Genomic DNA, 12,857 nt, shown 5'->3' with positions numbered 1-12,857 from the left:
ATCTAGGGTTTTCTTGGCAAAGATACTGGAGTGGTTTGCCATTTCCTTCTCCAGTTCATTTTTATGGATGAAGAAACTAAGGCAAACAGGGTTAAGCCACTAATCAGCAGAAACAGTTTAAAAAGAAAACACACAAAAACAAAACATAACAAAAAAAAAAAAAAACCGAAACAACCCAACAACATAATGGTATGCTGAAAATTAAGGTGGCCAGGATATGTTCTGAAACTGGTCTGAAATAGCCAGATATCTTACATCTTGCTCTTCTGAGAACAAGATCCACCTCAAATAGGAAAAATGGCTTTATGATCTATAGTCTATGATCTTTTCCTCTTTTGGAAGTTTCCTCTAGTTGAGAGATTTTGAAAAATCTGCCCTTAAATGCTTTTAAAATTATGTCCCTTCCAGCATGGATTTCTTCTATCTATCCTTGGTCAGGTCCCAACTTCATTTTAAATGCTACTGTGGCTCCCTCACATCGTACATCAAGTACCAAAACTGCCCTCTCCAAAATTACCAACAATTTCATCACCAAATCCAATGGGCTTTTTTCAATCCTCATTTGTCTTGACCTCTCTGTAGCCTCAGACAGGGTCCATCATCCTGTTTTCCTTAATGCTCTCCTCTCCCCAGGATTCCATGACACTCCTACCTGTTTGACCACTTCTCTGTGTCCTTTGCAGGATCTTGAGTGAGGTCATGCCCACTAATGGTAGGTATCCCATTAGGCTCTGTCCTGGGCCTTCTTTCTTTTCCTCCTCTATATTATTTTGCTTGATGAACTAATCAACTCCCACAGATTGAATTATTAACTTTCAGATCTACTTGTCCATCCCTAATCTCTCTCCCAATCTTCAGATTTGCATCTCCAGCTTTCATATTTGAACATCTTGAACTGGAGGTCCCATAGACATCTTAAACTCAACATATCCCAAACAAAACTCATTATTTTTGCTCCCAAATCCTCCCCTCTTCTTAACTTCCCTTTTACTGTCAAGAATATCACCATCATATTAGTCACTACTAGGCTTGCATTGACATCCTATCAACTTCAGGATCAAATATAAAATTCTCCACTTATCATTCAAAGCTCTTTATAATCTGGACCTGTCCTATCTTTCCACTTACCCACACATACTCTTTGATCTGGTGACACTGGCCTCTTTGATACACCTTGTATAATACACTCTATCTCCCTGTGCCATGCATTCCCACTGGCTGTATCCCATACCTGGAACTCTATCTTTCCTCATCTTCATTTCTTAGCTTCCCTGGCTTCTTTCAAGGCCCTGGTAAAATCCTATCTTCTACAAGGAACCTTTCCCTATCCACCTTAATGTCAGGGCCTTCCCTTTGTCCATTATCTCTCATTTACCCTAGCTGTATCTTGTTATACACAATGTCATTTCCATGACATGATCCATGACATGACATGACCACATACTTTTTTGCCTTTTTTTGTATCCCCAGGGTTTAACAGAGTTCCTGACACATAAGCAACTGACACAGTTGCTTAATTAATGTTTATTGGATTGACTGGTTCCTTGATGTAGCCAAATTAGAATACATTGTTAAAGAAATGCCAGCCAGGACTTATTTCATTTCACATCTATGTTGTCCTTCATAAAGTGTTCTTCACCTGGTCTGATTTTCCTAGAACTCTTTTCTACTTTTAGCACTTTAAAATTTTTATTTGTGTTCTGCATTCTCTCAAATTAGACCACATTGATCCTTGAGAGTGGGACCTATATCTTTTATTTCGCTGTCTTAAGCACACCGTTAATAACTCAATCATTATCTGTTCAACGAATTTCAGTAAAGCTTATTTAGGGAGAAAAAATGAATCTTGCAAATATATAAGGAACAAAAAGAAATATTCAATTTTCACTCCAAAAGGTAGTTTATATAGCACTTCGTTTTGCTTCACGTTCCTGAGGAAGGACTTTCCTATAACCCATGACGCTTGTGAGGTGTTTACCTGTCAGGCCCAGGTGCAGTCCAGAGTGGACAGCGCCCAGCTTGCCCGGCCCACCTGCCTCGCTTAGAAGCCGCAGCCCTCCACCCCCCAGGCCCCTTACCATCCCAGCACCAGGCCTGCGGTCACGACAAAGCAGGTGAAGACCAAGGCGATATAAAAGAGTGGTGAATACTCGTAGAGCATCACCAGAAACACGGCAGCCATCGGGGGAGCACGGCGAGGATCCCAGCCCTGCCAGGCCCTGTCCAGCTCCGACTCGACTGAAAACCACCCAGGGATCCCGCTGACTATGGGAAGCCAGCGTGGACAAACATGCTGGCTTCGCGTTCGCAGGGTGTTTGTGTACAGGGAAACAACTAACCCGAGTACCTGAAGCTGTGAACCAATCAGGACCCTGCATTACCCACCTCCGGATAAAGAACTGTTGTACACACGGAGCACAAAGAGAAACATTTGCAAACATGGCTGAGGTGTGGATTCATTTTGCTTGACTACACAGTACTTATTTTTATAAGATTGTTCTCCTTCCCTCCTTCTCTTGGCTTTTAATGGTGGCGGGATGAGGAGGGTAGGAGATGGGGTTTAGCAATAGTTATGGGGGGAAAAGGACCTTGAAACAGCTTTTTTTTAAAATGCACAGAAGGAACTAGGAGGTTCAGAAGGAAGCACAATCAGGACAGTATTGAATTTAAATTCAGAAAGAATTTATTACATGCTTTTTTTTTAAGTAAGAAGAATGAAATGGAGATTCACAGTTTCACAGAGAATCCTTTTTGTTCTGCTGTGTGTACAAAAATACTTTTTTTTTTAGTATATAAGTTAAAATTAAAATAAAAATTTTAAAAGAATTTAGACCTTTAAGAGATTAGGGTTGTATTAAAAGGCAAGGTGACAGTGCTGGTAACTTTAACTCTGCCAGAGAAGAGAATTTGCCACTACAGAGTGCTGCATAACCTACAACCTCAGAGAAAAAATGATGGTATATTAAGCCTTTTGTCTAGTGTAACTAGTGTCTTTCTGATTTGGGCCCAACTTTCCTAACTGGTTCTTGAAGAAACAAAACCACCAGTGTTAACTCTTCACTCCCACCCCACCCCCACTCCCATCATACATCCCACCTCCCCCCATGCAGAGTATATGAGAGAGACAAAGAGAGAAACAGAGATGAAGAGAAAGAGAAAGTACAGGGCAAGATCTGTAGAGTTAAAGAAAAAAAGGAAATATACTTCCATGAATTAAACTTATTTTAGAACACTCAGTACAGACTCAGAATATCAGTTTTTAATAGCTATGGCTGAGGGATCAGACTAGCCAACTAGCCAAATAATATTTTTAAATTTCAATTGCCCTTTACATAGACCACTTTGATTCTGGAGAGCTTTCCTAACCTTAATAAGCTTCTGGCTATTGTTCCAAAGAGTGAAGGCCTAGAGACTCAAAATATGTTTGAACACTAGGCTTTTATCTCTATCCATTGCATAACTTTATGTACAACTTTGATTTTGCTTCTGTTTTCTCTACTATGAAGAACAATCTTCAGACAAGGAAAGAGAGAACAAAGTGGTTAACAAGGAATCAAAATTCAAAGTAAGTGAGGAGGTAAGCTACGGGTCTTCTACCATTCCATGTTACAAGCCCTGAATGAATTACACACCAGGGTTTCAAATGGTCCTTATTGATCTCTGAAGAATCATGAATGGAAGATGCTTTAGTATTGTAGATGGGTGAATGTTGTTTTGATGCTCAAATAGGGAAGAAGATTGATTCTTTAACTCTATGCTATTTAATTTGATTCTTACTCAAATTCTAGAACATATTATTAAAGCCATGGTTTGTGTGTGAGCCTTCGGAAAGTCAAGTAAATGATAGAGACTAAGCCAGCCTAACGGGAAAAATACGTCATGCCAGATCACCCTCATTTCTTTTTTTAGTATGATTACTAGACTGGTATTTTAGTAGAATTCAGTAGCTAGGATTTAGTAGCACTGGATTTGAGAAAGAGAATTTACAACATCTTTCAAAATTAAAAACAAAATCTTTGTGAGCAACAGGAAGATACATGACTGAAATATGATACAGTCAGGCAAATTTAGAATAGATTAAATAGAAAGACTCAAGAGTAATCATTAATGGGTCAATGTCAATCCAGGAAGCAGTCTCATTAGAATGTTCTCAATATCTCTCCTTAGCCTTGTTCTGCTTAACATTTTTTTTTGCTTTTTGGTGAGGCAATTGGGCTTAAGTGACTTGCCCAGGGTCACAGAACTAGTAAGTATCAAGTGTCTGAGGCCAGATTTGAACTCAGGTCCTCTTGATTCCAATGCTGGAGCTCTAGCCACTGCACAACCTAGCTGCCCTTGCTTAACATTTTTGTCATTTACATGAAGGCTGTGGTAGAAAGAATACCTGCCAAGGTCCCCTACCTTGTAATTTAGGCTACTTTCCCCCTGAAAGGCAAAGAAAGCTTTCCTTGAGTCTTGGTTGTCTAGGAACTAAGGCTTTAACCTACGGGCACAAGAGACCAGCCCATAAAGAACTTGGAAGGTCACTATTCCTTGCCTTACTGAGCAGATGCATTTCTGTATAGAGATAGGGAGGTCTGGGGGCCTGTCTGGAGATGAGGGCCATGTCTACCTGAGTTAGTACCATATCTTTGCTAAATATCCTTTCCATTCCAAACTATTAAGTGTGCTGCAAGTACCTCATTTCATTCCAATCTTGAACCTAAACTACCTGACCAGGCTGAGTAAAAGTTGGCCTACAATATTTTGACAGTCAAAGGTGGGACAGGTATCATGACTCATACTTGGTTTCAATGAGATAAGGGCAATGTAAATGCAAAGGATGGGGTAACAAGATGGCCAGAGAGCAACGTGGCACCCTGTGGAAAGGGCCCTTCTGGTGGCATATCCTCTCAATGGAACAGAAAGAACCAACTTCCCCCCTTCCCCCCATGATTGAAAGCAATTAGCTCAGTGGAGGGATGCTAAAGTTGGCTAATAGAAAGGCTAAAGAAAGCACAAAGTCCAGAATTCCTTTATTATTGTTAATGATCCTAGAGAAATTTTCCAGCATAAGGAAAATGAAGGTGAACTGACCTGGCATATTCAGCAACTAGAGACAAAGTTCTTGGTTTTTAAAAATAGTGCCATGAAGGCAGAGCAGCTGCTAGAACTAGTGACAGCACAACTAAAAAGAGTGATGCTGATGGGGGCAGAGACCTACAGGCTTCAGGCAGGAACCCACAGGCCAAGGGCAAAAAATATAGTCTCTGACCCAAAGACCTTGCTTTGTCATTGTTCAGTCATTTCAGCTGTGTCCAACTCTTCATGACCCTATTTTGAGGTTTTCTTGGCAAAGATACTAGAGTGGTTTGCCATTTCCTTCTCCAGCTCATTTTACAGATGAGGCAAATAGGGTTAAGTGACTTGACCAGGGGTCACGCAGTGACTAAGTGTGTGAGGCCAGATTTGAACTCAGGAAGATGAATTTTCCTGGTACTCTACTCACTGTGCCACTTAGCTGCCCAAAGGTTTTGCTGGAAAGAATTTAATCTTTCTGAGAACAAAACTAGGAAGCAAGAGAATAATAGTTGGATGAAGTTGGAATTAGTATGAGAATTGGAAACTTCATCAATGGTAAGAAAGCTTCTTACTTATCCTATAACTTTCCTCCTACCTCTCAGTTTCCTTCACAGAGGGGTCAGAGGATGAGTGAGGTCTGACTACCAAGGACCTGAGGAAATTGCAGGAAAAGTTTAAACAGCAATTTAATGAATCATTGGAACAGTGGCTGATGAGAACCTGTTCTATATATAGCCAATGCAGAATCCTTTTCCACCCCGAAGTTCCATGGCTTAGGGAGACTGCAGAGGACTTACTTTTGCAAAGGCCTACTTATGTCCCTTTTTAAGTGACTAAGATGGATAGTTGCTAATGAAGATGAATTCCTTATGTTGCTTGTTTTTCACTAGGGCTTTGTGAGAGAAGGTGTGAAATTTTTTAAGAGATCAGTTTGGTGGACTGGATCTATATCACTCCAACATAGGCTTACCAGGCTCTCAGGAGCAATTAGATCCCACTTTTTGGGCAGAGCCATTTTCACTTATATGGCATGAGGCTTTAGCTATGGGTCTCTTCTGCCCACTATTGTATAGGAGTGGACAAATCATGTGGTGATTTTTTTAGGCAATTGGGGTTAAATGACTTGCCCAGGGTCACACAGCTAGTGTCACGTGTCTGGTCTGAGGCTGGATTTGAACTCAGGTCCTCCTGACTCCAGGGCTGGTGCTCTATCCACTGTGCCATCTAGCTGCCCTAATCTGGTGATATGTAAGCAGAAAATCAAGATAATCACAGTGGCCTTGTGGACAACTACAGATGCTGGTATAAGTGGCGCTCTACAGGTAGAAGAAGAAATGCTAGGTGTACAGAGGGTGCTTTGGTTGTGGTTGCTGAAACAAGGGGTTAAGAGGCAACAGAGGGTCAAACTATGGTGATACTGGTGAAACTGTACCATGATATTTGACAATGGAGCCCACAAAGATCGTTTGTCCCCACCCAAGCCTAATACATCTAAGGGAAGAAGCATCATGAGCTCTTGGGACTTGATACTTGTATAGGTCCTTTTGGTAACCTCTACAGCAATTACTGTGAGCAGGCCCAAACTGAAGTCCCTTAGAGTTGTCTGAGCCATTCCAGGAGTTAATAACAGGTCCCTAAGTGTGTGTGTATGTGTGTGTGTGTGTGTGTGTGTGTGTGTGTGTGTGTGTTTGTGTATTTCCTCACTAGTGATGAAGATGAAGAAGGCTGGAGCACTTCACTATATTAACTCCCCTTATGAAGTCTCTGTGTGTCCTGTTGAGGCAGGCAGATAGCACATGACAACACAGAGTAGATTACAGGGAGGTGAATAAAGGTGACATGTTAACTGCAGAAGCTGTTTCTGACCTGGTCAGTATGATAGATTATGTAGCTCAAGTTGCAGGTAAGTGGTTCAGTTTTTAATCTCACCAATGCTTTCTCCCACCTCTAATTATGTGTCTAAGACTAGTAAGGAACAGATCATTTTCACCTAGAAAGAAGTCCAATATGCCTTTACTACCCTTCCCTTGCTGACCTAAAAACTTTCCCTCATAATGCCATATTCTGGTGAGCAGAGACCTAAAAAAAGACTCCACTTTTGGAGAGCACTGACATTCATCACTATGTTGCTGAAATAATGTTGATCAAGCTAGATGAGCCCATGGTGGCAGAGGAACTTAAAGTTGCATGACAGGTATGTAAGAAAGCCTTGAAGGACAGGTCAGATAAGATCTTCTTTACATTAATTACTGGGTGGTAGTCACGCATCTTGCCAAGTGGTCTGTGGCTTAGAAAAGACTGGAATGGATAATCCATTTCCAGTCAAGACCAATAGAGGTTGCCAATGTCTTCCCCTTTAGCTGTTTGTGGGGTGTATCAGCACCTGAAATATATTATGTCCCATTTTGAAATGAAATAGGATGATGTTCTTATGAGACTGTCAGAAGTTGGGGGAGTGAACCCATTGCCTACCTCAATATAGGGGCTATGGTGCCCTGTTGTGCTAGGCCCAATAGGGTTCCTCATGCCAGAGTACCCACTTATCCCAAATAGTCTTCCACCTGTTCCCAAGTGGCAAACTGGTCCTCTTTCCCACCTCAGAGCAAGAGGTTCGTCCCCGCTAAACAGCTTTGTCATCATGCCTCTGAGTATCAGGAGTGGCTACCCCACCCCTCAGAAACCATGTTCATATTAAATCAAAGCAACTCTAGGCAAGAGAGGGCTCTCTGGTCCAATTGTTTCTCAGATCCAGCCTTCAGGAAGACTTAGCTAACTAGGATTGACTATTTTTGGACAGAATTCTACTTGATCCTCTCTGATATTTCTTTATTCTGTCCCCAGGCCTTGAGGTTATCTACCCACCCAGAGCGTCCCACACACCCTGGGGAAATAGCTCACCCTGTGAATACAGGTCTCGTTTCACCAGGAATGGTTAAAACAAATCCTTCCCAAAACAGGTTTGGAGGATCAAGAGGTGGTATTGTTGCAAGGTGCCTTGCTTCCTAACTTAGCTTCCTGGTCACCTAAAAGGACAGCACACAAGAAGTCAATGCCTCTTAGACTTAATAGATATCCCATAGCCATGTGAGTCACCACACCTGCCTATATACATTTCTGTACAAAGGCAATATCTACTGAACTACTTTATTCCTAATGAATATCCTTTTTAAACTACTGCTAAGTAAAAGTGAGACCTAGTGTCTTATTTCATTCCAATCTCAAACCTAAACTACCAGACAGGTCTGATATACAATAAAGGCAAAAATGGCATGCTTGTCCACCTTATAGATGACAGAAAACTAGGAGGGATAGCTAACATGTTAGGCAACAAACTCAGAACTCAAAAAGGATCAAAGGAGGCCAGAAACATGGACTAAATCTGATAACGATAATAACTGACATTTACATAGCACTTTATTCATAAAGCACTTTACATATGTTATCTCGTTTGATCCCCAAAACAACCCTAAAGGTAAATACTACAGTTTCCTATTTTACAGATGAGGAAACTGAGGCTTAGAGAAGTTAAATGATCTGTCCACAGTCACACAGTTATTATGTTTCAGAGTTATATTACCAGGTTTTCTAACTTTAAAGTCCAGCAACCTATACAATATATCCTGATATCTCCACAGCATGATAAAAGTCAACAACTCAAAAACTCATCTGCACCAGTAAAGTATGGGTGATGTGTGACTGACTGGACAAAAAGCGTTTTTGATGGGTTATAATATAGCTCAAGATGAGTCAATGGTATGTGTGTGATATGACAGTCAAAAAAAGCTAATGTGATATTAAGCTGTATTAGCATAATTCTATTGTCCAGAATGATGGTGGTAAAAAGCCTGAAGTACTATATTCTGGTCAGATCATATCCAGAATAATGTGCCCAGTTCTGGGTGCCACATTTTACGAAGAACATTATTAGATTGTAGATTATCCAAAGGAGGTTGACCAGAAAATGATACTGGAGGCTATGATATGAGGATCAAAGGAACTAAGAACTTTAGCCTAGGGAAACAAAGATAATCAAACTCAAATATATAAAAGGCTGTCATGGAAAGGAAAGATCAGATTTATTTTATTTGATCTCAAGAGGAGAAAGTGGAAGAAAAGTGAAAAGTTGCAGAGAGCCAGATTTCATTAGAAGAATAAACTTCCTAAAAATGAGAACCAACTAAAAGTAGGAGGGGCTACTTCACAGGATAGTTGGTTTCCTGCCAAGGGAGGAGAGGGGTGGGGAAGGTCTTTGACTGAAGGATAAATGATTACTTGGTTGTTGTTTTTTTTTTAAAGTAATTTTATTTGTCTTTGAAACAATTCTTGAATTTCTTGCTGTTATCCCATTATCTCTGGGGAGTCCACAGGATTCTTTCATCAGGCACTACTGGTTCATTTACCTTGATATTATAATATTTAAGTGTACTTTGGGGTTATTTTTGGAGGTTTTGCTCACTTTTTCTTCTCTTTTTAGAATCTTTTCTAATGGAATATTTGCATGTGTACTGGGCTTTTATTGAAGCTCTTTTCTTTACAGTTTTTGGGCATTTTAGTCTTTTCATTGTTTTCTCCTTCATTCATTCTTTGTTTTTCTTCCTCTCCCCACTTCTCCAGCAACGTGGTACACAATGGAAGGGCACAGACTATGGAGTCAAAGGACCTAGGTTCAAATCCTACCTTTCACAATCACTAGCGCAACCTTAAGCAAATCACCTAATTTTCTTGGGATTGTTTCCTCACCTGTAAAATGAGAGGGTTGGACACTTCCAGCTCCAGTGTTAGGATGGTAAGGATCCTAGAGTGAATGGGGAGCTGGCTTATAGGGTAGGCACAGATCCTGTGTTCCTTGCAAAGGGGTTAGAGGATAGGCTCTAGGCCAGATCTGGAGTAAGGAGCAGGCGTGTGTGTGTGTGTGTGTGTGTGTGTGTGTGTGTGTGTGTGTGGACACAACTGGTCCCAGGTGGTTTCTGGTCCCATTTATGTTAGGCCCAAGGGGCTATTCATCTTCAACCTGAGGGTGATAGTATTGAGTACCTAGTATGTTTTTGAGTCTGCCCAATTCCTTCTTATGCTCTCCTTTCCTTCCTATGACTGGGTAGAATTAGCAGCTGCCACTTATTGTGGGATGAGGGGGTTAGGGAGGTGTCTCTGTCCTAAATCCAGGCCCCAGCAACAAGACAGTACATTTTTAGACCACTTCCTCCTCCTCCTTTCCTTCACTTGACTGGGCAGAATCAGTGTCTTCTGCTTTCTGTGTAGTGGTGGGAGGGTAATACAAGCATTCAGTCAGGATCATTACAGCTACAAAGCATCCTAAGACTAGACTGAGTCACAAACTTGTGCTCACAATGGCAGGCAGAGTCATGGTGCCATGAGAACTCTAGGTATTAAAGTTCTCTATTGTTAATTCATGAGTTCTTTACATTGTTCAAGATGGGGAGGAGGAAGTTGTCATCACGTGAAATTAGCTGTAATGAGTCTACTTCTGTCAAATAATTCTTATGTTTTGGGGTTGGCAAAGGAAAGTAATACAACCCCACCTCCACCCCCCAGCTTTCATACATTTTGCTGGTAACATAACTAGATGTTACCGATAAAGGATATCGTATGATACTGTATTCACAAAATCTCAGAATTGGAAAGGACCTTAGGAAGTCATTCTAATATAATCATTAGCAAAATTTGAGTGGTACAGGCTAGACTACATGATCTTTGAGTTCCCTTTTAAGTCTTTAAAATAATTTGAAGAACAAGATCAACAATAAAGAGTCTTTTATTTGGACTCTATTTTCTTCAACAGTGGAAAACCTCTTAGGTAAACATATGTTTTCCAGTTTTGTCTTGCTTGATGTCAAAATGCTATCACAGAACAAAATTATCTTGGTATTCACACCTCCCTTAGAATTATATAATTTCACTGTGTGCATTGGAGACACCTCATTAAAGGTCAGTTCTTAGTCAGAGCTATGTACATTTTACTCAGTCAAATGCTTTTTAAACATCAATAAATAAGTTAAAATGATATCTTATATTCCATATGCCTTTCAGGTCAATTGTGAGTCTAAAAAGATGTGGTCAGCTATGAAAGAAGCTATGACTTTTTTCTTCTAATAATCAAGGATACCCTCAATATAAACATAGGACACTCTCAAAGATATTTTTTAAAGGTGAGAAAAGTAGGCATATGAGTAAGTAGTATCTGATGCCTTCTCTGTTGCTTTATCATCTCTGATCTTTTTCATACTTTAGAAGTTTCCTCTCCTTTTTAAGATCTGGAAAAATCTGCCTTTAAATGCTTTTAAAATTGCGTCCCTTCCAACTTAGATTTCTTCTCTCTGTAAGATAGTCAGGTGCAGTCACTCTTTCCAACTTCATTTCTAGTGCCACTGTAACTCCCTCACATTGTACAAAGTAGCACAGTCCAAACGTGATCGTTCCTTTATGTAACCAATTAGAATACATTGTTAAAGAAACGCCAGTCAGGACCTATTCCATTTGATATTTCTGTTGTCTTTCCAGTTTCAACATAAAAATGTTCTTCACCTGACCTGATTTTCCTACAACTCACTGCAAGCTCTTTTCTACTTTTAGCACTTTTAAATTTTCATCTGAATTCTCTCTCAAACTAGACTGCACTGATATTTGAGAGGCCCATTTTTAAAAAATTTCTTTCTTATGTGCATTGTTAAGAACTTAACCATTATCTGTTCGATGAATTTCAGCAAAGATTACTTAGGAAAAAAAATGAACCTTCCATATAAATAAGGGACAAAAAGAAAAATTCAATATTCAGCCTAAAAAGGTAAGTTTATGAAGCACGTAGAAATACTAATTATTGCTTCACATTCCCGGGGAGGGTCGTGGGATCCTAAGGCCCATGACGCCTACGGGGTGTTTACCTGTCGGGCCGGGGGCAGGTCAGAGGGGACTTCCCACGGGCCTCGGGGCCGCGTCCCTCGTCTCCTCCCGCTGTCATCCCCTCCCCGGTGACCATGACCTCCCCCCACGCCCGGCCTAGAAGCCGGCTCCCCCCTCACCCCAGGCCCCTTACCATCCCAGCACCAGGCCGGTGGTCACAATAAAGCAGGTGAAGACCACGGCGATGTAAAAGAGTGGTGAATACTCGTAGAGCATCACCAGAAACACAGCAGCCATCGGGTAAACTCGGCCAGGATCCCAGCCCTGTCCAGCCCTGACCCGAGTGAAGTATCCCGGAAATCCTGCTGACTATGGGAAGCCAGCGTGGACAAACCTGCTGGCTTCGCGCTCTCCCGATGTTGTGGACGAAAGTGAAACCCTGGAATCTGAATATCTCGAGTCTGGGAACCAATCAGAACATTGATGGGGTGGAGAGGCCCAGCCCTTTTGCCTTGGTGAGTGGTAGGATGGAGGTGCCCTCAACAATGCTAAAGGAGTTAAGAAGAAGAGAGACTTCGAGTTCCGTTTTGGATATGTTGAGTTACAGGCCTTCCAGTTCCAGATGGGAGAATGAAAATTAGCAGAGAGATTAAGGGTGGATAAATAGATGTGAGAATTATTAGCATAGATATGATCATTGAATTTATGGAAGATGATGAGATCACCAGATGAAATAGTATAAGGGTAAAAGAGAAGAGGACCCAGGACAGAACCCCGGGGGGCACACAGAGGGTGAAACCTAGGTGAAAATAGAAGGGAGACTAAAAGTAGTTAGGTGGGAGAAGTAGGAGAAAGAGTAGTGTCACAAAAAACTAAAGAGTGGAGGATGACGGACATTGTCAAAGGCTACAGGGAGGTTGAGAAGAATGATAACTGAG

General features: G+C 41.1%; 1 protein-coding gene across 3 annotated transcripts in view; it reads right to left on the bottom strand.

Moving 5' to 3' along the window:
• Positions 1 to 12,305, bottom strand: part of CGRRF1 (cell growth regulator with ring finger domain 1) — a 50,344-nt gene extending 38,039 nt beyond the window's left edge. For 2 of the 3 annotated variants that reach the window (XR_003567984.1, XM_027848966.1), the window contains exon 1: positions 12,113 to 12,305. Coding sequence is in view for 2 of the 3 variants with exons in the window: in XM_027848966.1 (XP_027704767.1) it covers positions 12,113 to 12,216 (104 nt within the window). In the remaining variant the exon portion in view is untranslated. Of the gene's footprint in view, positions 1 to 2,078; positions 2,251 to 12,112 lie in introns of those variants that run through there. The other variant, XM_027848967.1, reaches the window with a different exon arrangement.
• Positions 12,306 to 12,857: the final 552 nt, after the last annotated feature.

Source organism: Vombatus ursinus, unplaced genomic scaffold (genome assembly GCF_900497805.2).
Source record: "Vombatus ursinus unplaced genomic scaffold, bare-nosed wombat genome assembly UNPS02007284.1, whole genome shotgun sequence".
Taxonomy (NCBI): domain Eukaryota; kingdom Metazoa; phylum Chordata; class Mammalia; order Diprotodontia; family Vombatidae; genus Vombatus; species Vombatus ursinus.
Note: the sequence above shows the minus strand (reverse complement) of the source record. Positions and strands in the feature narration are given on the sequence as shown.